Below are 27672 nucleotides of genomic sequence, written 5' to 3'. Positions count from 1 at the left end.
ACGAGAAAATGAAGACCCTCGATAAGGATGACCCTTGTGTAGCGGATATTGACACAGATGTCTCCAATACAGCAAGTTCAAGTGGCAGTGGTTGGAATATGAAGTTGATCTCCCAGAACCAGTTTCGTCTTCTAACCACGTTAGGCCAGCGAGTCAATCGACTTCCTCGGGACCTGGAACTTGTGATACATCATCCGCCGCAAGGATTCGCTTTACATTCTGGACTTCATCCAACAATACTTCATTTGCTTGGTCTAACGTTACATTAGCTGTTTATGGACTTAACCGGGTCTACAAATTTTTGTACCTCCTGTAAGGTATTATAGGCAGTCTAAGTTAGCTGTTGCATGGACGTAGAGACGGTCAACAGTGCTGAGCTGCATGTATGATTTATTTTCAGCTGTCTTACATATACCTTGGTACATGATTCTCTACTACTCAACTACTAGACTACATGGACCAAATACAAGATCAATACTTTGCCTGGTCTGCGCACTGTAAACTGTTAATGGACTAAGGTAAAGACAGCCAACAATGGCAATGATAAGCTGTGATTTTTTTTTTTTTTTGTACCGTATGAACTGAATCCAGCAAGACGTCACCTGGGTGTACATTACTGTGATTTATTATGGCCTCACATTTGAGTAGGTCCTAGGTATTCAACAGTTCAGCATACTATTCCTTCCTTTAGATTTTGCAAGTGTCATTCATGAGTTCAATTATCACAATGTTTCTCTGTAAAATGTACCTCATAACAATAGTAAATTTCAGTTGTAAAATGCATTAAAATGAGTTTTTTCATACCTTGAATTTCAAAAAGTCCTCACCCTGGGAGGGGGGACACACCCCTCCCACACCCTCCCCCCGCTCGGTCGCTACGCTCCCTCGCAAACTCTCTCCTCTTTTTTCAACTTTTCTCTGTCTCATGCCTGGTGACAGTATATCATTTCTAATCCAAATTCTTCGAAAAGGAATTCGAATAAGCCAACAGGCTAATTCAATTCTGTGGGATCATAAAATTGCAGTAAAAAAGACTTTAATCTCCTTTTAAATGAATATATAGAGGGGGCATTTTTTTATAATTAGAGCCTATCATTATTCAGAAAATTCCAATAAGTTGGGTCAGTATAGATAAGTGTGTTCTTAGCAAAAATTGTTCGTAAAAGAGGTAAATGAAATTCATTGGAACGTCGAGTGGGATACTCATGGAATGATTGATTTCTTTGAAACATAGAATCGGAAATGGATGGGAGTGAGTTGTTGCTGTACATGTACATAAATTGCCCCAAATTGAATAAAAACAAATCTTTAATTTTTAGCAGCTTATTAGAGGCAAATAACAAATTTGAGTGGGAGGGTATGGAAGGATAACAGATGACACGGAGAGCTTTCTTCTGTAGAAGGGACACTCTATTAGTAGAGCGGTTAAGCCCCCGAAATCATAAGAATTGTGCAAAATTTGACCAAAGCATGAAACTTTCACCAGTGTTAGTACATACCATAAGATTCATTTTAAGGTCGGGAGGTAATTCTGATTTTACCTCTAATGACCTCCAGAGGTCGATGAACTTTAAATATCAGAATATTGATGTTTGGAGACATTTTTGAATGAGAGGCCTAGATCTTGGTTATGCTGCACTAAATATGCATTTGTACTACAAATCTTCAGATTCCACAGGGCATTGACAGGTTTCTACCTTTGACCTCTGATGACCTTTAGAGGTCAATGACCTCAAAATACCATAATATTGATCTGTGATGTTATTAATGATAAACATGGTTAAGATGTGCAGAATAAGCATATCTGTTTTACAATGAAACTGTCTTCATATTCCAAAGAGCAAAGACAGGTTTCTACCTCTGACCTCTGGTGACCTTTAAAGGTCAATGACCTCAATATATCATAATATTGATCTGTGGTGTCATTAGTTAATGATAAACATGGTTAAGATGTACAAAACAAGCATATCTGTTTCACAATGAAATTGTCTTCATATTCCAAAGAGCACAGACAGGGCTCTACCTTTGACCTGTGGTGATCTTTAGAGGATGTACAAAAGAAACATAATCTGTTTTACAATTGTAGCCCAGATGGCTACTAGCACATATAATGAAGAATAGAATAGAGAGTAAAAGAAAACAGAACACTGCAGTCGTTTTCCTAGTCACCCTGTGACGTCAATATGATCAGTCTCTTCCCCTTCTTGGAGTTTATGAAACCGTTTATCTTCCTTCCAGCTATTTCCTCTTTTTGTGTCAAAACCTCCTCTCCCAAGAAAAGTCTATATTCATAGGAATTTATGAGTTTGACATTGGCTACTTTCCCCGCTAGTGGTCATTTCCATGCACTCTCCATCCCCAAAGCCCCGCACCAAATTACAGGGAATGACGTTGTTGTTGTTGTTCATTTTCCATCTGTGAAGATGGCTGGATTGCCCATATTCAGCTACACTAAGCTGGTCTTCCATGGGGTCCAGTTGGATGTGGGGTGGGACCACTTCACCGGGTTAGACACCCTGCTCTTTGCGATGAATGAATGAAGCGGGATCTTTTACGTGCATGAGCTGTGACTCTCTCATACATGGGACCTCCATTTTATGTCCTATCCGAGGGACAGAGTGTTTTGCCTCTTGCTAGAGGGGACGGTATTAGAGGGGACGGTATGTTTACACACAACATTGCTCAGTCCAGGCTCGGGTTCGAACCCGGGCCGCGTGATCGTGAGGCAGACGCGCTACCGACTGAGCCAACTCACCGCCCTAAGCGGTGATGACGTGTTTTTGCCATCTGATCCCCAAACATAAATGATCCTCTGAGCTGGAAGGTCGCCCTCCTGCCAGAATTTATCCCTCTATTTTATCATTTATTGTTTAGTGGAATGGGTCAAACAGGAACTCCAAAGACAAATTCAGGGACAACGACCCAGAACGACGATGACGTTGGTTGTCATAAGGACACTAATATTCATTTGGTTTATCATTTTGTTAACCAAGAAACAATAAAGTCTTTACCAGTGGTTACAGAGAAGAAGTAAATGAAGAAACTAAAAGACAGTGGGCGAGTTAATCACAAATTGAGATGAATCATAGAAAATTGAGTTTTCACAGAAACAATTAGGAGGAGCAAGTTGAACATTTGACCAATAAGGAATTAATTTCTAGTGAACACCACACCCCAATATAAGATTGAGCCAATGAAATGCTTTAGGGAAAGGAAATTTGTTAGTAAATCATTAAAAAAAGCATGTTTGAGCTGAGAAATCAGTTAGAGTGGCAAGCACAATGGGAGCGGCTTCACACTATGTAGTGAAGCAGAGGCTGCAGAGTATTTTGGAAGTTTGAGGAACTTTGAGAATAGTTGGAGACCACAAAGATAAAGTCAGGAGCGTCCCTTCCTTGGTACATCATGCCCCCCTCCAAGTCAGTCAACTAATTTTATCGACGCTGAATGCACCATCGACCTACGCTGTGAATGTGATGAGGATCTGACTGTCATGGATGAATCGGCAAGCAGCAACACATGAGGAGAAACTGTGCATCATGATAAGACAAAACTTTGGTCTACGCCATTTGGAGTGCAATTACAAACTCCAAATAGTCAACTGGTGTCATCGGAGATGTTGAAGCGCCCTGTCAGACTGATACAAAGTGGACAATGATGGTGACGAAGAGTCTAATGAGAGCACGACAGCAGACCGCTCAACAGATGGCCCGGCCACACTGACGAGATCGAAAATGACACACAGACGAGCAAATCCCTCCCTTTCCCATAGAATAAGATAATATATGAAATGGTCTCAAAAGCCATAAAGGCTTACTTAAGTGATGAGTGGAATGCTCAACTAAGTTGTGAGGAAAGAAACTTGTTTGTGATGAAGTTTTTTTGTTTCAGACCTATACAGGAAGGCAGGTCGTTGAATAAATATGCCGTTAGTAGCATTGGTGTTATCCATGTAAATTTTGTCATTCTCCCGCATTTTGCATTTGGTGTAGTGGAACAATATTTAGTTTCTTCTACTTTTGGAATTTTGGTGATGACTGGTGTCTATGTGAGTACCTAACCACCGACCAGTACAGAGAGAAGCTGACAGACCAACCCAATATCTATCCGCCTCTGTACAATAATTGGTCGCCGGCTTGAAGAAAGTTGTAAGGAGTTTTAGGGAACTTACAGAATAATGATGTTGTCTTCATATATTCCAAAGAGCACAGACAGGTTTCTATCTTTGACCTCTGATGACCATGACAGTTCAATGACCTCAAAGTATCAGAATATTGATGTTTGGCATCATTGATTAATGGTAAACACGATGATGTTCTATAGAGAGCATTGGTTGGCCCTATTTATTAATATGGTCTGGTGCGTACTGAAAACGGAAAAAGCATAGTTAAAAAATCGAGCATTGACCCTTGCCAAAAACACTGCCCCGGAGCCCCCCCCCCCCCCTCACCCCACGCTTAGAAAACACACACACACGCACCCACACACACACACACACATATTCCGCTGCTCCTGTTTAGGTGTACTCTTCAGGAAAATTTAACATGGAATCATAAAGTGCACGTCACCATGTCCCCAGGGAAAAAATATGAATTACACTGTATAATGCACTCGCAGATCTGTCAAACCTGTACAGCCCCACCCTGGCAAAAGGCAGCAAGTGACAAATGCGATATATTTATAATAATATCAATTTATAAAGCGCAAAACCTATAGACATATATTTCTTATCAATGAACAAATATTGCGCTGGCGATTCCAATGACATATCTCAATAGGATTGATTTCTATGCCATATTTTTTCCAGGAAAACATCAATAAATCAGATTTGAGTAATTTGTTGAACCCCCCCCCCCCCCCCCCCGCTAAAGTAGGACAGTACATGTATACAGCATGTCCCAGAAAAAACGAAACCGAGTTTCATTGCCATTCTTTGCGATCATAATCATATATTTGCTTTATAAGATTTACATGAATGGAAAGATATACTTCTCTCCTTTCATGTGATGCACAACTCATTGTTCATAATTCGTGCATGATTGAGTTAGAACAATAGACAGTAATGGTACTAAATTTTAATTTGCACGAGCACATGGCAACTTTGAATTAGGTTTTCAGACTTTTTCGGCAATCTTTTGCAAAAAAATAAAACCGTAGCTTTAATATCCATTCTTTTCCCTTTCATATGATATCTCATGCGTAAAAAAATGATGTACGCCTGCTCGAGAAAACTTAATTTGAAAATATACTTCCATTTTACCCAGAAAGATGGACAGTGAATAAGGAGCCAGCTAGCTTTCCCGACGCCTGCACGACATGGCAGATGACACTGGCCTTCACGTTTCAATGAATTTTCACAAACATGAAGGGAGGGGGTATTAACAGGGATTGTTACAGACTGTTTGGAGTAGGGTCATAAATTAGCGCATGATCATGAGCTTGCCTGACCATGCAGCAAACCACAGATCAAAGGGTGTTCATCAGCGGAATGTTGGGGTGGTAACCGACCGAAAAAGCCTTCAGACCCCCCGAAATAAAAGAAAAAAAGAGAAGACGACTTTCTGCCCTGCACTTTTACCTTTGAAATGTTAGAAATGCAAGGTCTGTGATAAATAAAGTGATGTACCCTCTCTTTCTGCTCCACCTCCCCCTTCAACAACTTAAAAACCCTGTCAGTGATGAAGGATGAACCTGAATCTCTGAAATCCTTCTCATTGACGTTTTCTGTTAGGGGTGAGCAAAAGGACAAGGTTCTTAAAAGTTATCCTGTACATTCAAAACCCATGTCATTTTCACGAAACTTGACCAAATTGTAGAAGAAGGCTTACTAATTCCAGAAAAACAATCAAAAGTGGGGGTTCATGTGCTCGTTTCTGTACTAGCAGCGCCCCCATGCGATATATATCATCGTAAGTCCCCCAAATCTAGTCAGGAACCTATGCAAGGATGCCCTGACAGGGTGGGTTCATAAAACTTATGCTGTAAATTCAAAACCCATGTCAATTTCACGAAACTTGACCAGATTGTAGAAAGAGACCTATTTATTCCAGAAAAACAGTCAAATGTGGGGGTTAATGTGCTCGTTTTTGTACTAGCAGCGCCCCCATGCGATATATATCATCGTAAGTCCCCCAAATCTAGTCAGGAACCTATGCAAGGATGCCCTGACAGGGTGGGTTCATAAAACTTATGCTGTAAATTCAAAACCCATGTCAATTTCACGAAATTTGACCAAATTGTAGGAAGAAGGCTTACTAATCCCAGAAAAACAATCTAAAGTGGGGGTTCATGTGCTAGTTTTTGTGCTAGCAGCGCCCCCATGTGACATATCATCATAAGTCCCCCAAATCTAGTCAGGAACCTATGCAAGGATGCCCTGACAGGGTGGGTTCATAAAACTTATGCTGTAAATTCAAAACCCATGTCAATTTCACGAAATTTGACCAAATTTTAGGAAGAAGGCTTACTCATTCCAGAAAACCCATGCGACATATGATGCAATATTTGGTACCCTGGGGTACCAAATAAAAATTCGCCATTTTGTTGAATTAATTATTTTTTTTCAGCGCTGTACCCTGGCTTACCAAAAAATGTGTCAAAATATTTTTTAGTATTATTATGCACAGAAATGTTTTCTTATTTGTGATTATGCATCAATTAATGCATGCAAGTGTACTTCGAAAAGCACCTATGGTGCTAGTTCATTGCGACGACTTTGCCGTATCCGAATTCAGAATCGGCGTATCTGAATTCGGATACGCATTATAAATAATGGGCATGAGATGGCGCTATACAACGCGGTACCCCGGGTTACAACGGTACCCCGGTGTACGGCGTGCCGAATCATATATCATCGTAAGTCCCCCAAATCTAGTCAGGAACCTATGCAAGGATGCCCTGACAGGGTGGGTTCATAAAACTTATGCTGTAAATTCAAAACCCATGTCAATTTCACGAAACTTGACCAGATTGTAGAAAGAGACCTTCTTATTCCAGAAAAATAATAAAAAGTGGGGGTTCATGTGCTAGTTTTTGTGCTAGCAGCGCCCCCATGCGACATATCATCGTAAGTCCCCAAAATTTATGGTCAGAACCTATGCAAAGATGCCCTGGCAGGGTGCGTTCATAAATCTCACACTGTACATTCAAAACCCATGTCATTTTCACAAAACTTCACCAGATTGTAGAAGAAGGCTTACTTATTCCAGAAAAACAATTAAAGTGGGGGTCCATGTGCTAGTTTTTGTGCTAGCAGCGCCCCCATGCGACATATCATCGTAAGTCCCCAAAATCTATGGTCGGAACCTATGCAAGGATGCCCTGGCAGGGTGCGTTCATAAATCTCACACTGTACATTCAAAACCCATGTCAATTTCACGAAACTTGACCAAATTGTAGAAGAAGGCTTACTTTTTCCAGAAAAACAATAAAAAGTGGGGGCCCATATGATAGAAATCATCCTAGGACCCCCAAATCTGGTTATAAACCTAACGTGGGTGCCCTGATTAGGTGGGGTTCATGAATGTCATGCTGTACATTCAAAACCCATGTCATTTTTATGAAACTTTATCAAATTGTAGAAAAAGGGTTACTTAATGCAGAACAATTGTAAACATGGGGGGTTCATGTGCTCGCTTTTGTGCTAGCACAGCCTCCTTGTGACAGAAATCATCGTAAGACCCCCAAATCTGGTCAGGAACCAATGTAGGGATATACCTTGCTAGGATGCATGAATCTCATGCGGTTCACTCAAAACCCCATTTTTTCTTTTTTTTCAAAAACAAAAAACAAAAAACTTGTCACAATTGCAGTGATATGGTGGAAAATATTCAGAAAGGAAGGTCCATGTGCGTTTTCGTTATTATTTCCCTCACACAGCCATAATGATATCATGTAGACGCAAGCGTGGAAAACTCCACATTGACATGCTTGTTTGTTTGTTTGTTTTACTCACTTGCTGTAACCATGTGCAGAAAGTTATGATGGATGAAGAAGAATAAATATAAGGAAATGGGAGTTTTGGCATTAGTCTGACGGTCCTCCAAAGGAAAAACAAATCTTAATATAATGACGTTGATTGTAGATTGTATGTGTTGGTTGTTGCAGTGGTTGGTAAAGTGCGTGTTGTGAACTATGGATATGTACCTAATTGAGTACCCCCGTGAAAAAAAAAAAAATAATAATTCTTTGATTCTCCTTTTGTTACACCAGATTTGGTAATCAAAAATTGATTTCTGAATGGTGAAAGTGATAAATACATATTTGGTAATACTTTCGTGACCTTGTATTTTGTAACCAAAAATTAAAAAAAAAAAACAATATTTTATGTTAGTAATGACAAGTTTAGATCTAATTTAGATTTTAACAGAGATATTATTCAGATTGTTTTAGTTGTTAGACCTAAAGATGAAATGTGTGTCATATGTTTGTTTTATTGTTGTTGTTGTTGTTGTTGTTGTTTTTGTTGTTGTTGTTGTTGTTGTTGTTTTAACACCTAGTCTAGTAGACTAGCAGTCCCCGACTAGGGCCTATAGGCCCTAGGTACCTTAGCACTCGATTTGACCATGTTAATGAACAGATAATGAACTGCATGTCACAAAACAGATCTATGGATTGAAAATGGAAACAGCTCAGTTCCACTTCCAAGCTACCTGATTCCGTCAATCAGTGTTGTGCTACCATGACCATGTCTATGCGGCTCAGACTGCTGAACTTTGCGTAGTACGTACAGATTGTAACACATACAGTCGGCACGCGAGCCGAGCAAGGCCGCCCAGCGCTGCCGCGGTGGGGAGCTGTCGGGTATCCGTACGTACCACACTCTAGCTCGATCTACTACAGTAGCAGCTGCTCAGCTCAGCTAGCTCAGCTCATCACTCGTGCGTGCGCTTCTACGCTCTTTGTTACGTCACTGAAACCTGCGCAGCTAGGATGCGCATAAACTCAACTGAGGAACGTCCTTAATAAACCAGGGAATTGTTGCAAGCTTATCACATGTCCAGCATAAGTAACTACACTCTGGTATAATGGAATCTGTACCAGAACAGATTTGACCTGAGAGACAGCGCTAGCCTAGCCCTGCCGCACGGCCTCTGGTCAGCTACTGTTCTAGCTACCGTAGCAAACAATAATGACTCAGTGGATGTCAAGCTTTCAAATTAAGCTCTAGACATCTTGTTTTGCAATACACGCTCTGACATGTTTGTAGTAGCACTTGTAGTAGTATGTGTGTAGTAAAAGGCGATTTTTGGATTATATGTAAAAAACATACCGATATGTAGGATTCTATTTTGGGGTTGAATAACTTTCAGATCTAGAAGGCTACAGTAGTTGATCTGTAGGGTTACGGACCAATGCTGCTAAGAGTTACACTAGAAAAGATTATCGTTACAAGTTGTTCCTCGTGTTTCAAGTTGTGACAATGGTAAATATCGAACTAAAGCCTGTATCAAGATCTGCTATTATGGGTTGATTTATTTCGAATGTAATCAAGGGGTCCAAAATTATCACTCTGAATATTGAAAAAATATATAAAGAAATATGTAGGGCATGAAATATGAACATTACTTTATTGTTTAAACAAAACTTCAATAGTGTTGCTGGCCAACTTACAAACTCAGCATTAGCAGGGCCCCATTTTTTCAAAACATGAAATCAATTGTAAGTCAAGATAATCTATGATTAACCTCTCAAATCAAGTCTAAGTCCATTAATCAATGATTGACTTCCAAATCAACTTCACGTCCATTTTATCAAGAGACCCAAAGTTGAAATCAACTTTAACTTCCTCCCAAATCAACTTTAAGTAGAGACAGTCAAAGTAGACTCAATTGTAAGGCAATTTACAGAATAAAGATGAGTGTCACACTTACCTAGTCTAGCTGGGGTCTTGACACAAATGTTTGTCTGTTAACTGCTCACTTTCTCTGACATTTAGTTACATTTCTTTTATCTAGTTATGGTTTTTTCCTTGCATGAAATTCACGATCGGCATGCATTGCTTACGCGACTGCTGCACGCAAACACTGTCCTAGACAGCAGTCTCAATCCCACCCTGCGCGCCTGGCGCCTCGGCCCACCCGCCCATCAAGCCATCGCCAGCAAGGGCAAGTAACCGAGCGCTGGAACTGCGTCTGTGTGCAATGCATATCTTGCCAAAGAATATGCGAGAAAACCAGTGATTTCTTACGTGCGTGGGCCTACGTAGAGCTAGTTCGTCAATAGATACTGATTAATAGTTTAGTAGGCCTACACAGAAAGTAAAGAGTTTAATTCTATAGCATCGAGTACGACAGTAAGATCTATCTAACCAGGTAGGCCTAAGTAATGTTACAGCAGGTCGTTTGTACTTACCGTAACACTGTAGACTAGAGCATCTACTAGGTCTAGAATTTCGACATGTAGACTTGTGATCTATTCTTTACAAGGCCGATCCTACACGTAACACGCAAGACTTGAAACAATGCATACACAACCTTCACCTTGGACAGTCCCATTGCAGAAATCCTCTGTGTCAGATTATCTATGTCAATGAATACTACCGTAACTTTAGATCTAAGATCCTACTTAGGGCAAGTGTGCAGGATCTTCACGGTACACGCGTACGCAGATTTTCGTTGAGCGCGAGATGTGCTAGATCTATCGACCTACTTTCGTCAATACAACCCAAAACGGCGTATTTTGTGGTTCTGTTGCAAACATACTAGTAGTAAGTCAGCGGCTGTAGCGCTAATCATACTGCGGCACATTGGCAGACTACACTTCCGTGGCCGTGGCAAACAATCATGTATGTTTGTGTTTTTGTTGTTTGTTTTGCTTTATGTATTGTATTTTTTTTCAGCAGACAGTACCATGTACCGGAAATCAGCCTCGCCCTGTGTTTTTTGTTTTTACTAAATCAATAATTAAGTCATGGTGATCAGCTATAACTATAATCAACTATAAATCTCTTCTTAAAACGGAAAAAGGATTTAAAGTTATAGCCGACTTTAAGTTGATCAAAGTTATCATTGATTTCACAATCAGTGCTAACTTTATCTTGATAAAACAGGGCCCAGGACTACCTACTACCTGGCTAGTGGCAGTTTCAAATCCTTACAAATTCTTTTGATACGCACATTTCTTGTGCTTACTGAAGCATAACACAGCGAAATGTTTATCAAAATGAAATTAGACTAATTCTCTACAAATAATTTTGAAGTCTTCACAACACAGGAACTGAATTTAGTCCATTAATAGGGTAAAGGGGTTTTCCAGCCCCATGTGCTCAGTGAAGTGAAATGCCACAGGATCACTGTACATGCACATTGTCTTAAGCACAATGAAAAAAAAAATGTCATTCAGTTGATTCAAGTGCACGAAATCAAAGCACTACCTACTGCATAATTTCAATATGCTTTTTTGTTTGTTTTGTAATGTGCTCATTCAACCGTGAATTGACCAACATTGTGTGCAAAAGTCGTTGATAGCTTTCCAAAACATAAGTTCCATCTGTTGGGACAACTGTACCATGGGAAACATGTCCAAACTGCCATTTCAGCAATTTTTACCCCGTGATCACTCAGGAAGCACATATATTGTGTGTTGCATGCCTTCTTATGCTGGAAAATTTATATTTGTTCCAATATCATTGAATCAGAGTTACAAAATACGGCTGGAGAACTTCAAAAGGTGACCATTTTGCCTTCAAGGCATGCTCACTGAAGCATGACCCGACGATATACACTGAATTCCACATGATATGTAACTTGGAAGTACAGTTACTTGCCCCTGTGTTTAGAGTTCCTCAAAGGTTCCTGATTCAGAAATTACAGCGATTTGTTTTAGGGGAACCTTATTTTTTGTGTAGTGTTTAGTTTCCTACCTACTTATCCCAGTTTGAACTGTCTGTTCCTGGCAGCTCATGATTGCCAACAAGCGACTGAGTTATGTACTTCGCGTGTATTATATACAGTCATGTCAGCTCACATCTTGTAGCATATTCAGTGCTCGCCGCACCCACAGACTCATGCATGCCAGTGATGTACACTAGCATTGTACCGCAGCAGTAGCTCTGTTGCTAGCGATTTGCACAACACGATGCTATGGTATGGATGCAGGCAAACGACGCACTGTCACTCAACAGTAGGCTAAAGATACACCTTTTTGCCATATTAGACGGAAGTTATTGGTATAGTGTATTTTGAGATACACCATTTTGCCATATTATCACTAGTGCAGCACTAGCTGGATTCTTTTGGCAAAAAGTGTATCTATAGATACACCATTTTGCAATATGGAAAGCTGCCGAGAGAAGAAATTTGCATAGTGTATCTTTAGATACACCATCCTGCCATGTGAATACTGTTATGGCACTGGCCAAATTCTTTTGGCAGAAGGGTGTATCTAGATTAAAATGTCTCAAATTCTGCTGATAAAGACTTTGAGAATATAAGAAGTGGGCTTACTTCGTTCCTTCGGGTGTTCGCGTTCGCGTCGGGTGGTCGCGTTACCCGACATTTCGTAGATTAGGTGCCCTAATCTACGAAGGGTCGGGTAAGGATGGGTAAAATAATCACAATTTAATACAGATAACCCTTGACATAAGGCTGATCGTTTAACGCGACTATACGTAAAAAACTGTCATTCAAGTGACGAAGTATCGGGTGAATCAGGGATGGCGAAACCAGTGAATAAATCAAAGCAAAAGACATCAAACAGGCCACAAAATAGCACAAAAATGGCAATAACAGATACAAGAGTATAAAATATCCTCAGAAACATAATTTTATGGCTAAATAAATCAAATACATTACAGGATGGAGAATATAAATACATTGTATTTAAACTTCCAAAAATATCCTCTATTTAGGTCCTATGGAACTTACAGACATGGTTGTCAGTGTACGCTCGCTATGGCAACCAGATACATGTATGGTAGCCCTACTACATATCGACCACCTTCTTTTAAACCGACCGCGTATAATTGGCGCACTGCACGCTTAGTACGCACTTCTCTGCGCGCAAAGCACATAAAAATGGACTGGCTTTGAATGTAGATGAGGATGGTGTGGGAAAACGTGATAATTCACTGTTCATTAATGGTTTTAATCAGGGACAAAATTTCGAATGAATATTTTCACCGAATCGTAATGACATCACAATGTAATGTCTATGGAAGTTTCTAAAAAGCTTCGTAGACGTTTTCTACAACACGGTGTTCAATACAACTCGGTTTGCGTGCATTGTCAATGCAAAAACAGCGGTCGATCCTAATGACGAGATTTACAGCGGGGAGCTGAAACGAGGCCACGCTAGTTCGTCGGCGATATTTTTGCACTGAAACTTCGAATCGAAAAGGGAACAACGGCATTTGATAGAGCTGGATTTTCTCAATCACGTAGGTCAAGTTTTTTACGTGAATTTCAGTGTTAAATATTCTTATCAAGCAAATAAACATTAGGCGGTCGATGAGTAGTAGGTCCAACCCTATATGGTCATGGCTAAATTATGTTAAAATGTTTGCAACAAAATCACGACGGTACACAGAATCAGCTATCCTCATTCAATCCCAAAGTTTGCATTTTGCACAGTCTGAGCTAGAACATAGAATTACATGGTAAAGCAGAGAACATGAACTGAACCAATTAAGCAGAGTTCTGTGTGAGTCTACTCTGACCAACTAAACAAACTAATCAGTTTTGAATAACATTTCAGAAAGGGATTATAAAAAGGTTTCACAATCTTGTCAGATTTTGAAGGGATTCAAAATTTCATGCATCGGTAACCAGATTCTGATCAATATCTGAAAAGAATTCCATCTTTTCAGTCAAACAATACAAGTATTCGCAGTGATCTAAAAGAATGTCTCCATATCGATACTATAATGGTTTTGTACAATAAAGGACATTTATCCTGTGGCCCGTTCCATAAAACTTACCATTGAATTTCAATGGTAACTACCGTCAAAATTAGGCGTCACAGCCAATCAGCATCAAGGATTATAAAATTTACCGCTAATTTGAAGACTTACCGCTAGAAAGGAGCGGTAAGTCCAGCGGTAAGGGTTTTATGTTCCCACTCCATTCACCGCCATTCAGTACACGTACAAGTGTACATAATTTGTATTTCGTCATAGTGCAGCCGGTGACTGCTGGCAACCTCCATAGATTTTGCACATGGTAAAGACACACGCACCTAGAGGGGACCGATATCACGATCCAGCCCAATAAAGTCCATGGAGGTGGTATGAGCTAGCTGTCACCAGCAGCTTAGTGAAGAAATGAGTGGAGACAGAAACCACGATAATGCCGATAACAATGTTGTCAAGATGTTCAGATAGAACAGAAAGGACCAGATTGTTGTGATCCACGAGTCGAGACGACTAAAACTTTCGCCGCACATACTGTACAATATGAATGGTCGTCCATTGAAACCTGCATTATCACTTTATCGCACGCGAGCGTATCGCTTTGCCATAGTTATGCACAGCGAGCATTACTAAGTATGTGCTGCTAGCCTTGTATACAAACGCTCGTGATAATTTTTTGAAAGTAAAAACGTAGGAATACAGTCGCGTATTCGGAGATAAAACACGCGATCGTTCGTAAATTTGCACTGGCTTTTTCTCGAAGATTCGGGTAAGCTGTACCCGATACTTCGTAAATAATAGGGGTCTAATTCTCAAATGCTCCACCCGACCCTTCGTATATTAGGGCATGTAATCTACGAAAGGTCGTGTATCGCGACCACCCGACCCGAACGCAACCACCCGATGAAACGAAGTAAGCCTAAGAAGTGTCAGAAAACAATATTTGAAGTGTACAGCAATGCCTAGGACAAACTCCATCAGCAAGCATCTGTTATGTTTTCTAGAGCAAGAGTATATGCCAAAACTTTAGAGCAATTTTTGTCGAGCCCACTTGAGGTGCAGGGAGACTAATGGATCGCCTGCGGCGTCTGTCCAACCATCCGTAACGCTACAAAATTGAATAACTCCTTACTGAGGACTTTAATGTCAATCAATAGGCATGAAAATTTTCTGCGGAGCCGTAGATTTCCGCTTTTTTTCTGATTTTTGATTTTTTTTTTTCCATTGATAGAAAGAAAACGGGGAAGAATTAATTTGTGTTTCAGTGCCTACCATAGACATTGAGAAACCATGCAAAAAGTAGTGCCTACTTCAGCGCAGCACTGATTAGGGCTAGCGTACTAGTACCACCTCCGAGCTGCTAGTACTAGTGTGTTTTCACGCGGTCTTGTGAGCATGCAATTTGTGTGAGTTTTAGTACCACCTCCCTAGTGTGTTTATGGTTGACATCTTGTGGTGTGACGACGTGAGGATGTGATCGTGTTGCGTGGCGGGTGTAGACGACCGAGCGTGATTCCCACTCCTATTCCGCCCGTGCCTGGCCCGCTAGCCAACGCTGTTCTCCGTGGTGCGTTTCTGTATAGTCGTGCAATTATTTAGAGCTCTGCATATCTGCCGGTAATCATCGCAAGTTTGTGTGGATTCTCATTCCCATTGGTATTGGATTTACTGGCATGATCGAACACCTGATCTTTTAAAGGGAATTTACTTTTGAACATCGCCGTGATTGCATTTGTAACTGCCATGTGCACAAGTTTATCAGGATTGACTTTGGATTATTCACCTGTTCACCACGTTGTTTGCACCCTTTATCTGACTATGTACTGACATCAGCTACTTGAAGTTGTGGCATTTGGGTATCATCACTATCATCCCCAGTGACATTGTCTTTATTTTAGATCTACGTTACATTTACTTTAATGTAGCAACTGTTTGTTACTGTTTCTCCAAAATCCAAATGGCTTCATGTGCATGCATTTCTCTCTTGCTTTCTTTAAAATGATTGTTTCGAAGATGTGTTGTACTACTGGAGGTATATACATGTATCATCGAATGAATACATGTATTATGAAGCTAAAAATCTAATTACAGAATGCTCCAGATTGCATGATTTTGAACCCCCAAATTAAAAAAAGTCCACACTGTGGGAGGGGGGCAAGCCCCTGCAACTGCAACAATTCACAAAACATGAAACATTCTGGAAAAAAATGGAATAAGCCTACAGATTGTGATACAGGGCATTTTCATATAAAGTTAGTCTTCCCTTTTTAAATAAAAGGGAAAAGAGCAACAAAAAATGTCCACATCGGGATAACAATGGTGCCTGCATGATGGTGCTATGCTTTATTTCTAGCAAGGGTCAGTTTGACCATGGCTACAAGTTGTATATGTTCAACAAATGTGCAATTAGGAGAATAATTTTTTCATAGACATTTTTAACAAAACTTTGAATTCTTTATTTATAAAAATCTGAAAGGTTTGAAAGATAAGCTAGTGTACAACATCAAATAAAATCCTATCTTTTGGGAGCTACTATCCAATCCGATAGGCACCATTCAATATTTACTTGTTTTTATAATAAGTGAATTCTGATAAAGTTTATACACACATTTAGCAATGCGTTAAAATAAAAAACAAAAATTAGAAATATCTTGAACTAAGGCTAAAAGGTGGGATCATTTGTTGTTGAAAAGATAGTTAGTAATGAATGTAAACATTGATCATATATTATTTTTAAAAGGGCAAAAAGGAAAACAACAACATAGATCAAACATTTCTAAATGAAAGGAAAATAAAATTGTCTATGTCAGTATAGCAAGCGTGCCTGCATGAACATGCATTGTATTGCTAGACAGGAATGCAGTTTTCAAATGACTGTGATGGCGCTATGCAATTTCTAGCAAGGGGTTGGTTGGACCATGGTACAGTTGTAAGTGGTCAAAAAAAAAATGTGCAATTAGGATAATAACTTCCTCGTAAACATTGTGAACAAAATTTTGAATTCATTATTTCCAAACACCTTCAACGTGTGAAAGTTAAAGGTCCTGTTTACCTTTGGGAACAGTGATTAAAAAAATTTTAAAGATATTACATTTAATGCATATGTGTAGGTATGTTGTACCATAAAACATCCTATCATATAATATTTTCACGATAAAGCAAAAAAGAATAAATAAGGAGATATCTGTATTTTTCTCAATAAATCGTAACTGTAGACAGTTAAGTCTGGAAACATTTTTATTATAACTATTCACATTTTGTATATTGAACAATACTTAATAACATTGATTTTACCAGTTCAAATTTTTACAGTGGTTGTTTTTTTCCCTAACACCCATTAAGAACTATTTTAAAGCACTAGTGCTGGGTTTTTGTTTCGTCTGCAAATAGTAACTTATGCCTTTAACGTAGCGTACAACTTCAAATAAAATAGTATCTTTTTGGAGCTACGATTGAATCCGATAGGCGACGTTCAGTATTTGGTTTGTTTTCGTAAACTGAATTCTAATAAAGTTTATACACAAGTTTTTTAGTGCCACAAAATAAGGAACAAAATTAGAAATATCTTAAACTAAGACTAAAATGTAAGCTCATTTTTTTGACAGACAGTTAGTATTGAATATGAAATGTTATTTAAAAAGAGCAAAAAGAAAAACAAACAAAAAACAAATAAAATGAAAAAGGTCTGCTCCGAGCATCGATCTCTCAAAATCGTGTATGCGAAACCACGGAACATCCACGGAAATGTTACAGAAAAAAAAAACAAGATATAGGTACAACATATGGAGATCACCAATACATGGAATGTAGTACACAAAACAGCTACCATCTTGAAAATTTCACTTTGATTCATATGTTCATGCATATGACCTGACCGAAACATATACTTATCACAGTTTATTATTTCAGCTACAATCTATTCAAATTTCAGAGGAAACAAAGTTCAAAAATCTGAGATATAACATTGAGGAGATTGTCATGTCAATTAAGAATAAGAAAAAAATAATAATCTTCCGCAGACATAACACGTAGACTCAGCTGATTTTGATACTTTGCATTAAATCACAATTTTCGAAATGATGACATCATCAAATTGCAAAACAATGACATTAAATCAAAAGACAATTGTCCAAAGTACAACGTATCCGAATTTCGGATGATATTGAGTAAAAATTACGGAGATATGTGCATATGAATGTCAGAAACAGTACATGAAAAAATTAAATTCCACTTTTTTTATTTCAGATGACGATATAATGATGTCATACTGTCTTAATCAAAATATTGATACTTGCAATGTTATTTACAACTAATATCCTTTATGGAATATGAAATAAAAAGAGGGGTCCCCATTCATTTTGAGGAGTTATATGTTGAAATAAACAAAGGCATGTCTTTTCATATTTGCACTTTGGACGCAGGCACATTACTTTCTTACTGGTCGAAATCAACGGATATCAATGAATATTGTCACCGAATGTATCTGAACTTCAAATCAGTCGGAAAAAGTGCATTTTCATGTTGCTTACATGTTGTGAGCGGGAAAACGTGCGGACTTGTGTGCATGTGTGGAAATTTTTGAAACGCTTAAAATTGTTTGAAACATATAGAAAACCAGTCAGGAAGTTGTTTTGAGGATTTAAAATTTTGACGGTTATGATGACCAGTGTGATTAGCATAGTACAGGACGATCACATGTCGCTTGAACTTTATGTCTACCGAAAATGATTATGGAAATGACATTTACTTTATGAAGATATAATCAATTATCTGCCATTATTTGAAAATCACAAAATGGCATCTAGATGACGTCTAGATATGTTATCATCATGAAAAGTTTTATGTCATTAGATATTGATACGGTATATGATATGTTGACTAAAAATTTAATGTTAATTGGTAATGTCATTGGTTAGATATAGTGCCCACAAAATATGGCAGAAATACAGAAGAATAAAAAACAAAGGAAGATTTCATACAGATACAAGAGGTGATATGCCGAGGGCGTATCACCTAAATATAAAGGAAGATTTGTCAGATGGTTTGAGGAGGTCAACCCCTTTGATGCAACACATGACAAGAAGACCCTAGTATCCTTTTCAACAGGATTCAGCAGCACTCCAGATGACACAGTCAATGCTGATCAGGCAGAGGAGGTTGGCAGAGCCATGCAGGCCAAGATGAATGGACAAACAGTTCTGGATTCAATGGAAATGAAGCACAAGGTGAAGTCATTAGAGAGCCTCAGAAGTGGACCCAAAGTCAATGGAAAGAAACTGGTTATTGACTCACTCAAGCTCTTCAACCGTCTAATCATCATCAGTGAGCATGAAGTCAAGACCAAAGAAGCTCTGCGATTTGAGTTGACGCCAACACCAATGTCTCTATTTGACAAAGACCAGAAGTTGCGAAAGCCAGACAAGGCTGCCCTAGCAAGATTTCTGAAGGCATTTGTGGAACCCGTTGAACAACCCCCCCCCCCCCCCCCCCCCCCCGCAAGAGTCTGGTGATTGATGGTGGGTGGCTCCTGCACAACGTCAAGTGGGAGGCTAACCTCACCTGGAAGGGCATTGCTGAGAGCTACCTCCAGTTTGTGAAGTCCATGGGGAGCCACCTGCTTTCTCCAAATCACTGTGGTCTTTGATGGATACGGCAGCTCCACTAAGGACCATGATCACCTGAGATGAACAAAGAATGCATGCTGCGACATTCTGATTCGCCCAGACATCGAAAGCCTTGTTCCAAGAGAAAAGTTCCTCGACAACAAGAGCAACGTGGCCCAGCTCATTCTGCTGCTTGCTGAGACATTCAGTAGAAATGGGATCAGTGTACAGCAATGCCATGATGATGCAGACACTGCTATAGTCCGGGCAGCTCTAGATGAGGCAAAAGATTCTCCTGTTGAGGTGAGGGCTGAGGACACCGACATCATGGTTTTGCTGATTCATCATGCTGCAGACCACCCCATCTTCCTCACAACAGCCAAAGAAACATCTTATGATATCGCAAAGATCAGGGAGGCCCTCCCAGAGAGATACCAGAAGTATTTGATCTTCTTGCACAGCTTCTGCGATACAGTGTCAGCAATTTCTGGGTTCAGCAAATCAACTTTGGTAAACAAGCTCTGCGAGACTGACAAGGCAGAAAGGGCCATGGATGTGTTTCTGGACATACAAGCCAAGAAAGATGATATCATTAAAGCCGGCTGTGAATTGTTTAAGCTCATGTTCCATGGAAAACCACCCAAAGACTTGGGAGATGTGAGATTTGACATCTTCAGCAAGCGGGCCCTGCTTGGAGCATCAAACCTGAGAAACTGCCCCCGACAACAGAAGCTGCAGCGCAGCATTCTCTACGAGCTTATCTCCAAACCAGAGATTAACTAATGCTGCAAACTTCATCATTGGATATCTTGGAGTAAGGATGGAGAACCATCATCATTGGATGTCTTGGAGTATTGATGGAAGCTCGGTGACCAAGGTTACGCACCTGTCCCTTCAACAGACCCCATCGCACCGGATTATCTTCTGAAGTTTGTCACCTGCAACTGTGAGGGGGACTGTAGCACTCCTAGGTGCTGTTGTAAAAAGCAAGGAGTCAAGTGTATTTTTGCTTGCGGCAAATGTCATGGTAACTCTTGCCAGAACATCAACCAAACAGATGATGAGAGCAGTGAGGGAGATGTCAGAGAGTAGGGTAAAGTACCAAGGTTTTAATATTGAGATACATTTCTGTTGGATTATAATGGGGCATAATGGAAGTAAGAGAAGTGGGAACATCTACTTCCAATTGCACACTTATGTTGCAGTGTTTTGCATACTGTTTTTAGAGTGGGTATAGCTAAAATCCAATGTTAAAACTCAATTCAGCATTGTAAAAAACTCACTATATAAATCCACGGAGATACGTATAAAATAGCAGTAATACATGATGCGGCGGGTGCAAAAAGTAGGTGTGGCCTATTTTAATGGTCAGGTAGTAGTTTTTACACAAAACTAATGTTTTGAATCCATTCAGCACCCCCAGAAACCCCTAATTAGACATCTCACACGCTGATACTTTTAAAAAAAAAATTCCCATTGTTTGACCCCCCCCCCCCCCTTTGTTGCCTAGGTGTAACTGGCTCCCCAGTTTTTTTTCCACAAGGATGTTGGTTCGAACTTATTGAGAATCAAACATTTAATAAGTATGTACAGCAGTAATAGGATTATATTTGGTGTAATGGATTTAAGAGAAATGGGAACAACTACTTCCCATCGCACACAAATGTTTTCAGTGCGCCCTAAAAACCCACTATATAAACCCAATGAGATATGTATAAAAATACCAATGTTTATGTATTTCAGCGGGGGCAAAAAGGAGGCGTGGCCTATTTACGATAGTAGTTTTTACTCAAAACTAATGGTTGGAATCGATTCAGCACCCCCAGAAACCCCTAGTTAGACATCTCACACGCTTATATTGGAAAAAAAATATTTTTCCGTTTTTGCCCCCCCCCCCCCCCTCCGGTTGCCCTACTTTAATTGGCTCCCCAGAATTTTCCACAAGGATTTGGGTTGGAACTAATTGAGAGGTGTTAGTAGACACCTTAATGAACACACTGGTGAAGAAAGCTATTGGTAAGCAATTTTTAGCTCACCTTAGCCAAAGGCTCAAGTGAGCTATTGCGATCGCTTTTCGTCCGGCATCCGTCGTGCGTAAACTTTTTGCATTTTCATCTTCTTCTTAAGAACCCCATTACCGATTCTCACCAAACTTGGCAGGTAGCATCCCTAGGGTAATAGGATCTCAATTTGAACAAATGGGCACCATGCCCCACCTGGGGGCCTCCAGAGGGGCCCAAACCCCCCCTTCCCCCCCCCCCCCCCAAAAAAAAAAAAAATTAAGAAATCTTTAAAAATCTTCTTCTCTAGAACCAGAAGTGATAGAGCAAAGTTAGTACTATGAGTTAGTACATTGATGACTGTAGTTTCAAGTTTGTTCATGGTGGAATCAGGGGTGCCCCCCTTGGGACCCAGGGGAGGGGGATGGGGAGGGTTCTAATGGGGCCCAAATTGTACATTTTCATCTTTTTCTTGAAAATGTCATTATGAATTTTCACCAAACTTGGCAGGTAGCATCCCTAGGGGGATAGGATCTCATTCCCATCAAATGGATACCATGCTCCACCTGGGGGGCCCAGGGGGCCTAAAGTGGGGCCTAAATTGTAATTTTTCATCTTTTTCTTGAAAGCCCCTTTATGAATTTTCACCAAACTTGGCAGGTAGCATCCCTAGGGGGGTAGAATCTCAATTCCACCCCCCCCCCAAAAAAAAAAAAACCAAAAAACAAAACAAAACAAAAACAAACAAACAAACAAAACAAAATGCGATATAATAATATTGTGCTCTAGATTCATAAGTGATAGGTCTTTAGGTCTTTTTTTTTTACAAAACTGCATAGTCTAACATTCTGGAAAGTACAGTGTACCTTGCAGGTATTTTTACCAGTGTGATGGAATATGCAAATGGACACCATGCCCCCAGCTCTCAAAGCTACCCCACCACAAGTTTCCAATGTTCTCAGGTAAGAGTCTGCCAGAATGCATGGAAGGTGAACTTGCGATACTCAGGTGAGTGCGAGACCCCCCCGGGTCTCTTGTTTCACAGATGGTCCAGAGATTTTCTAAAATGCCCTAACTATTTCATTCTTTTCAATGGTTGCCACCTTGATCCTCTTGATCATTACTGACCCTCCTCTGCCTTTTGTCTGTCCGCCCTCCTCTCCCTTTTGTCTGTCCACCCTCCTGCTCTAATCCCCCTCCCTTTACCTGCTGGGCTCCTTGCCGGTGACCTCCCACCCTCTCCTTGTTTTCTTTGTTCTGTGTACCCAGCCTGTCCCTGACTGTTCTTGTTGTGTGAAGTCCTTACATGTGATTGCTTTCCCTGCTTGTTTGTCATTTTGCCTCAGACGAAGATTCTGCTAGGATCGAAAGCTCAGGCCCCTTTTGACTCCACTTGAACTTATCTGAGATAAATAGCTTTTTCTGCTGTTATTAGATTAAAGAGACTAGAATTTTCAAAACATGGAAAAATAGTTTCTACTTAATGGACACCCACTATGATGCATACACTCCAAATCAGAAAATATTTTTTTTGCTATGTTCTCAAATTCTGATCATATTTTGCAAAATGCAATACATGTTTATCCAAGCCTCTTTTTTTTCAAAGGCAATATACCCACAAATGCAGTGCGCCATTACTATTTATGCATCTTTGGATATCAATTCTGGCTTAGCTTGGAAATGGTATGTCATACATGTGCCAAAGTGTTTTTTTTTTTCTTCTTCTTCTTTCATTCTTTCAGTACAGGCAGGATGGGAGGTGTATTCATTATTATAACTTATGTATTGTAGTCTGGAAAATAAAGTGGATGTGGTAAATTATTTCTATTATTTTTTATAAGCAAAGGTTGAAATAAGAGAGAGATTAATGTTCATGTGATGATGAGATTTTTATGTGTCATGTTTTTGAACGTCTTATTTATTTTTGTGTCATTACAGAACATTTCGTCAGATTTCTCGGTTGCCCCAGGAAGAGCAGTCAGCATGCCAGCACTTAGCAGCAACAAGGGGGATGATTTGAAGGTAAGTTTGGGCTCAGTCCTTGTTGAATGCAGGTCTAGATGTCAGTACTATTCCCCTTGATGTAGAGTTTGTGACAAATAAAAGAATGACTGGATGAATAAAAGAATAAATACACAATAGTGTGTCTGCAAACAATGTATTGCAAAGCTTGGAATCCAAGGATCCACACACTGTTTACACCTGCATATCTTGCAGAGGTGCTTATGTCATCAACTTATTTCTTTCACTTTTTTTTTTGTGCACAAAACAAGTACCAGAAGTCAGTCTCTGTCAGTCAATGAGGAACATTGGTATTGCGCCCAAAATGATGTCAGTGTTCTGAAGCCGTGGTGCTGCCCAAGCTAAGCAACATTGGCTGTAGCTAAAGAGACCAATTTGGTAGTGGCATTCTTCCTCTTCTTTTGCAGGTGTAGATAGAAGTAGGGTTGACTCCCTGTGGTCATGCTTTTCTCCAGGTCCACTTTTCTTTTGCCAGATGTATCCTCTCCCTGCCTTGAGGTGCCTCTGAAGCATGCAGCGCCATTTGGTGTGGTCCTTTGCTGTCTCCTCCCAATTTTGGGTATTGATGTCCCATGGTTTTCATGTACTAGTAGCTTTAGTAGACATCCACATATCTTGACTTTTGGTGGCCAACAGATCTATTGCCAAGTTCACTATAAAGGATGTTCTTATCTCACCTGAGCCAAAAGTTCAAGTGAACTATTGCATTAATTTGTCATCTGTCTGGCATAAACTTCTGCACTTTAGATTCTTCCTGAAATCATCATGATGAGTTTTCACCAAACTTGGCAGGTAGTTTCCCAGTGGTGATGTAATCTCAATTTGTTCTAGTAGGAACTGTGCCCCCTGCCCCATGGGACCCAAAAGCCCCCACATTAAAGAATCTTTAAAAATCTTTTTCTCTACAACCAGAAAAGATAGAGATAAATTACTGCTACAAGCAAGTATATTGGTGTCTATAATACTTTAATATGTGTGACATTTCCCATTTTATTCATGAAAGTTCCAAGGTGCGGGGGAGGGGTGGTATGGCAAATTAGGGGCCATTTTTCACATTTTCAGCTTCTTGAAATTTCAGTTATGAATTTTCACCAAACTTTGCAGATGGCATCCCTAGGATGATAGGATCTTTATTTGTTCAAAAGGACACCATGCCCCCTCCCCACACCCTTGGACCCACTGGCCCGAATTCATGAAGGTGATACAATTGAAACCATGGTTTAAACCATGGACAGTTTGTATTGAGCGCCAAGTGTTGCATGGCCTATTTTGTTACGAAATGACTGATTTCGTTACGAAATGTTATCATTTTGTTACAAAATTATCATTTAATCAAAGGAATGACTGATTTCGTAACAAAATAGGCCATACAACACTTGGCACTCAATACAAATTGTCCATGGTTTAAACCATGGTTTCAATTGTACCACCTTCATGAATTCAGGGCCTTGAGCCCAAATGCCCCCAATTTTAAGAATCGTTAAAGGACAAGTTCACCTTCATAAACATAAGGGTTGAGAGAATGTAGCAATATTAGTAGAACACATCATTGAAAGTTTGAGGAAAATCAGACAATCCGTTCAAAAGTTATGAATTTTTGAAGTTTTTTTGCAGTACCCGCTGGATGAGAAGACTACTGCAGTGTATGAATAACTTAGATGTCACATGCGTACAACAATATAAGGAAAATATAAAGAGAATTTCACAAAATTCCATCTTTTGAAAAAAGTACACATTCCCCTGACTCGTTACCGATAAATGTTATGGGTAATATTATTCCCCCTGCCTTTAGAAAGAGGCAAGTCAATTGCTCTTTTATTATGCGAAAAAAGTGAAAATATGTTGAATTTTCTTTTATATTTTCTTTATACTGTTGTACGCATATGACTCACAAGCTGTAGTAGTCTCCTCATCCAGCGGTTCCAACACAAAAATTTAAAAAATTCATAACTTTTGCATCGATTGTCCAATTTTCCTCAAACTTTCACTGATGTGTTCTACTAATATTGTTGCATTTTCTCAATCCTTATGTTTATGAAGGTGAACTTGTCCTTTAAAAATCTTCTCTTGAACCATAAGGGATAGAGCTCCTAAAGAGCTATGAGTAGTTAATTGGTGACTGTAGTTTCAAGTTTGTTTATGGGGTTCACGCTACATAAACTTGAATAACTCTCTACTGAGGACTTCAATTTCAATCAAACTTGGAGGGAAGAGTGGTAGTACAAAGTTACACATTTTACCAAACATGAAGGTCACCTCAAGGTCAAAGGTCACAGGCAGGGGTCTATGAACTTTAGGGCCCAATGTTAAGTTTTTATGGCGCGTTTCGATTATCGCTCTTAACTTTTTATATACATGTTCATTTCTGACCAGACTTGGATTGTAGATGTCCCTTAGAGAGTTAAAGGTCACCACAAGGTCAAAGATCACAGAAGTCAACAAACTTTGAGGGCCCAATGCTAAGTTTTTACGGCACATTTTGATTATGGCTCAAAACTTTTGATCCATGTCTCCTTGTGACCAAACTTGGATAGTAGATTTCCCTTGGGGAATTAAAGGTCATCATAAGGTTAAAGCTCACTGACAGGGGTCAATGAACTTTTATGGCCCAATGTTAAGTTTTTACGGCGTGTTTCGATTACAGCTCAAAACTTTTGATCCATGTCTGTTTGTCACCAACTTGGATGGTAGATGTCCCTTGGGGAGGTGAAGTTCATCACAAGGTCAAAGGTCACAGACAGGGGTCAAACTTTTGGGGCCCAATTTTAAGTTTTTACGGCCCGTTTCGATTATGACTCATAACTTTTGATCCGAATATCGGTTTGTGACCAAACTTGGCTGGTAGATGTCCCCTGGGAGTTGAAGGTCACCACAATGTCAAAGGTCAGTGGCAATTTTTGGCCCTGTCAAAAAGTTAGAAAATGCTTTTTTGGGTTCAAAAGTTTCCCCACTGAATTCCATCTTTCCCCATGCTAGTTATTGACGTGCGCAATTTCATACACGCCAGAACTTCAGAGACTCGTTTGGATAGGAGTTCCCCCTGACTCCTCTCTGTGTCACTGCAGAGAAAAGTCTTCCTGTATACAAAGTGGGATCCCTATTGTTCGATCTTACACCTATTGTGTTTGTGCACTGACATTTTTTTTTTACTTCGAAGACTGGTGTGCACTTCGTATGGCTAAGTGTTTGTCTTGTGTTTCTTATGTGTTTCCGTCTTTTCTCATTTGAGAGTTGGTGGATTGTGTTGCATGTAATTCTTTTACTCCTTCGTGGAATATTTAGCTATGCCTAGTTGTAATAAAACCTCAGTGGCTCCAACTATGCTTTCCACCCCACCCTCCGATCCAAGCTTTGTGGAAACGAGTACAGGCGTGTGTGTATCAGATGATACAGCCAGTACACCTGTCATGCCTAGTGCCTCCTGCTCTAGGTCAGTTTCTCGATAGCTCCGCCCTATTTCAAGATTTCTTGACTTTCCTAGATCATCGCGGTATGTGTATGGCTCATTCTTCCACGTTCGATAGTGCGGGTACCTCAGTTCCTATATTCGCGGTAGCCCCCTCGGACCCTCCGGTATATGCGTCAAATCCTGCAGCTTTAGGGGCCATCCCTGCAGTGCGGCAGTCAATCTCAGGCTGGATGCCTGAGCTTGTTCCCTCTCCAGCTTTCCCTCAAATTGCCCCATATGGGAATGTGAGGGAGACAGGTCTCAGGGTTCCTCTCTCTAGAGGCATTTCCAGTTTCGAGAGAGTTCTCGCATTGACTATCTCTTTGGATAATCGCGGGATGAGTCTCCCCCATATATAGCTTTTTTCCCCTCCCGACCCTCGGTTGTGGCTTCAGAATACTTTTATCCGTACCAAGCAACGGACAATTCAAAAAGAGCCTCGGGCGACTACGGAGCAAAAGAGAAAAGAAGTGTTGGGGGCTGATGGGGCTGACATCAAGGGGCATACCAGTCTTGCACACAGTCGTTTATGTTTTCAGAATTGTCCATTAAGTTTTCGGGTTGTCCATCCGTCCATTCTTCCGTCCGTCCGTCTTTCCGTCCGTCCTTCCGTCCTTAATCAATTTTGTGGACAGTGTAACTAAAAAACTGTTTGAGGTATCCTAATGAAACTTGGCATGTATATGTATGAGTGGACTCGCGTCTTCATGCCGGCTTCTCTTCACCGTGCACAGTGTCCCTTCCAGTAGT

General features: G+C 40.1%; 1 protein-coding gene across 2 annotated transcripts in view; it reads left to right on the top strand.

The window, feature by feature from the left end:
- The window catches only part of LOC139715381 (uncharacterized), a 359010-nt gene that overhangs the window by 268907 nt on the left and 62431 nt on the right, over positions 1–27672 (top strand). For both annotated transcript variants that reach the window (XM_071626956.1, XM_071626954.1), the window contains one exon: positions 23391–23474. In XM_071626956.1, coding sequence (XP_071483057.1) covers positions 23391–23474 — 84 coding nt within the window. The remainder of the gene's footprint in view (positions 1–23390; positions 23475–27672) is intronic.

Source organism: Diadema antillarum, unplaced genomic scaffold (assembly GCF_040938485.1).
Source record: "Diadema antillarum isolate AM-2024a unplaced genomic scaffold, OU_Dant_1.0 scf00000047, whole genome shotgun sequence".
NCBI classification, from domain to species: domain Eukaryota; kingdom Metazoa; phylum Echinodermata; class Echinoidea; order Diadematoida; family Diadematidae; genus Diadema; species Diadema antillarum.
Note: the sequence above shows the minus strand (reverse complement) of the source record. Positions and strands in the feature narration are given on the sequence as shown.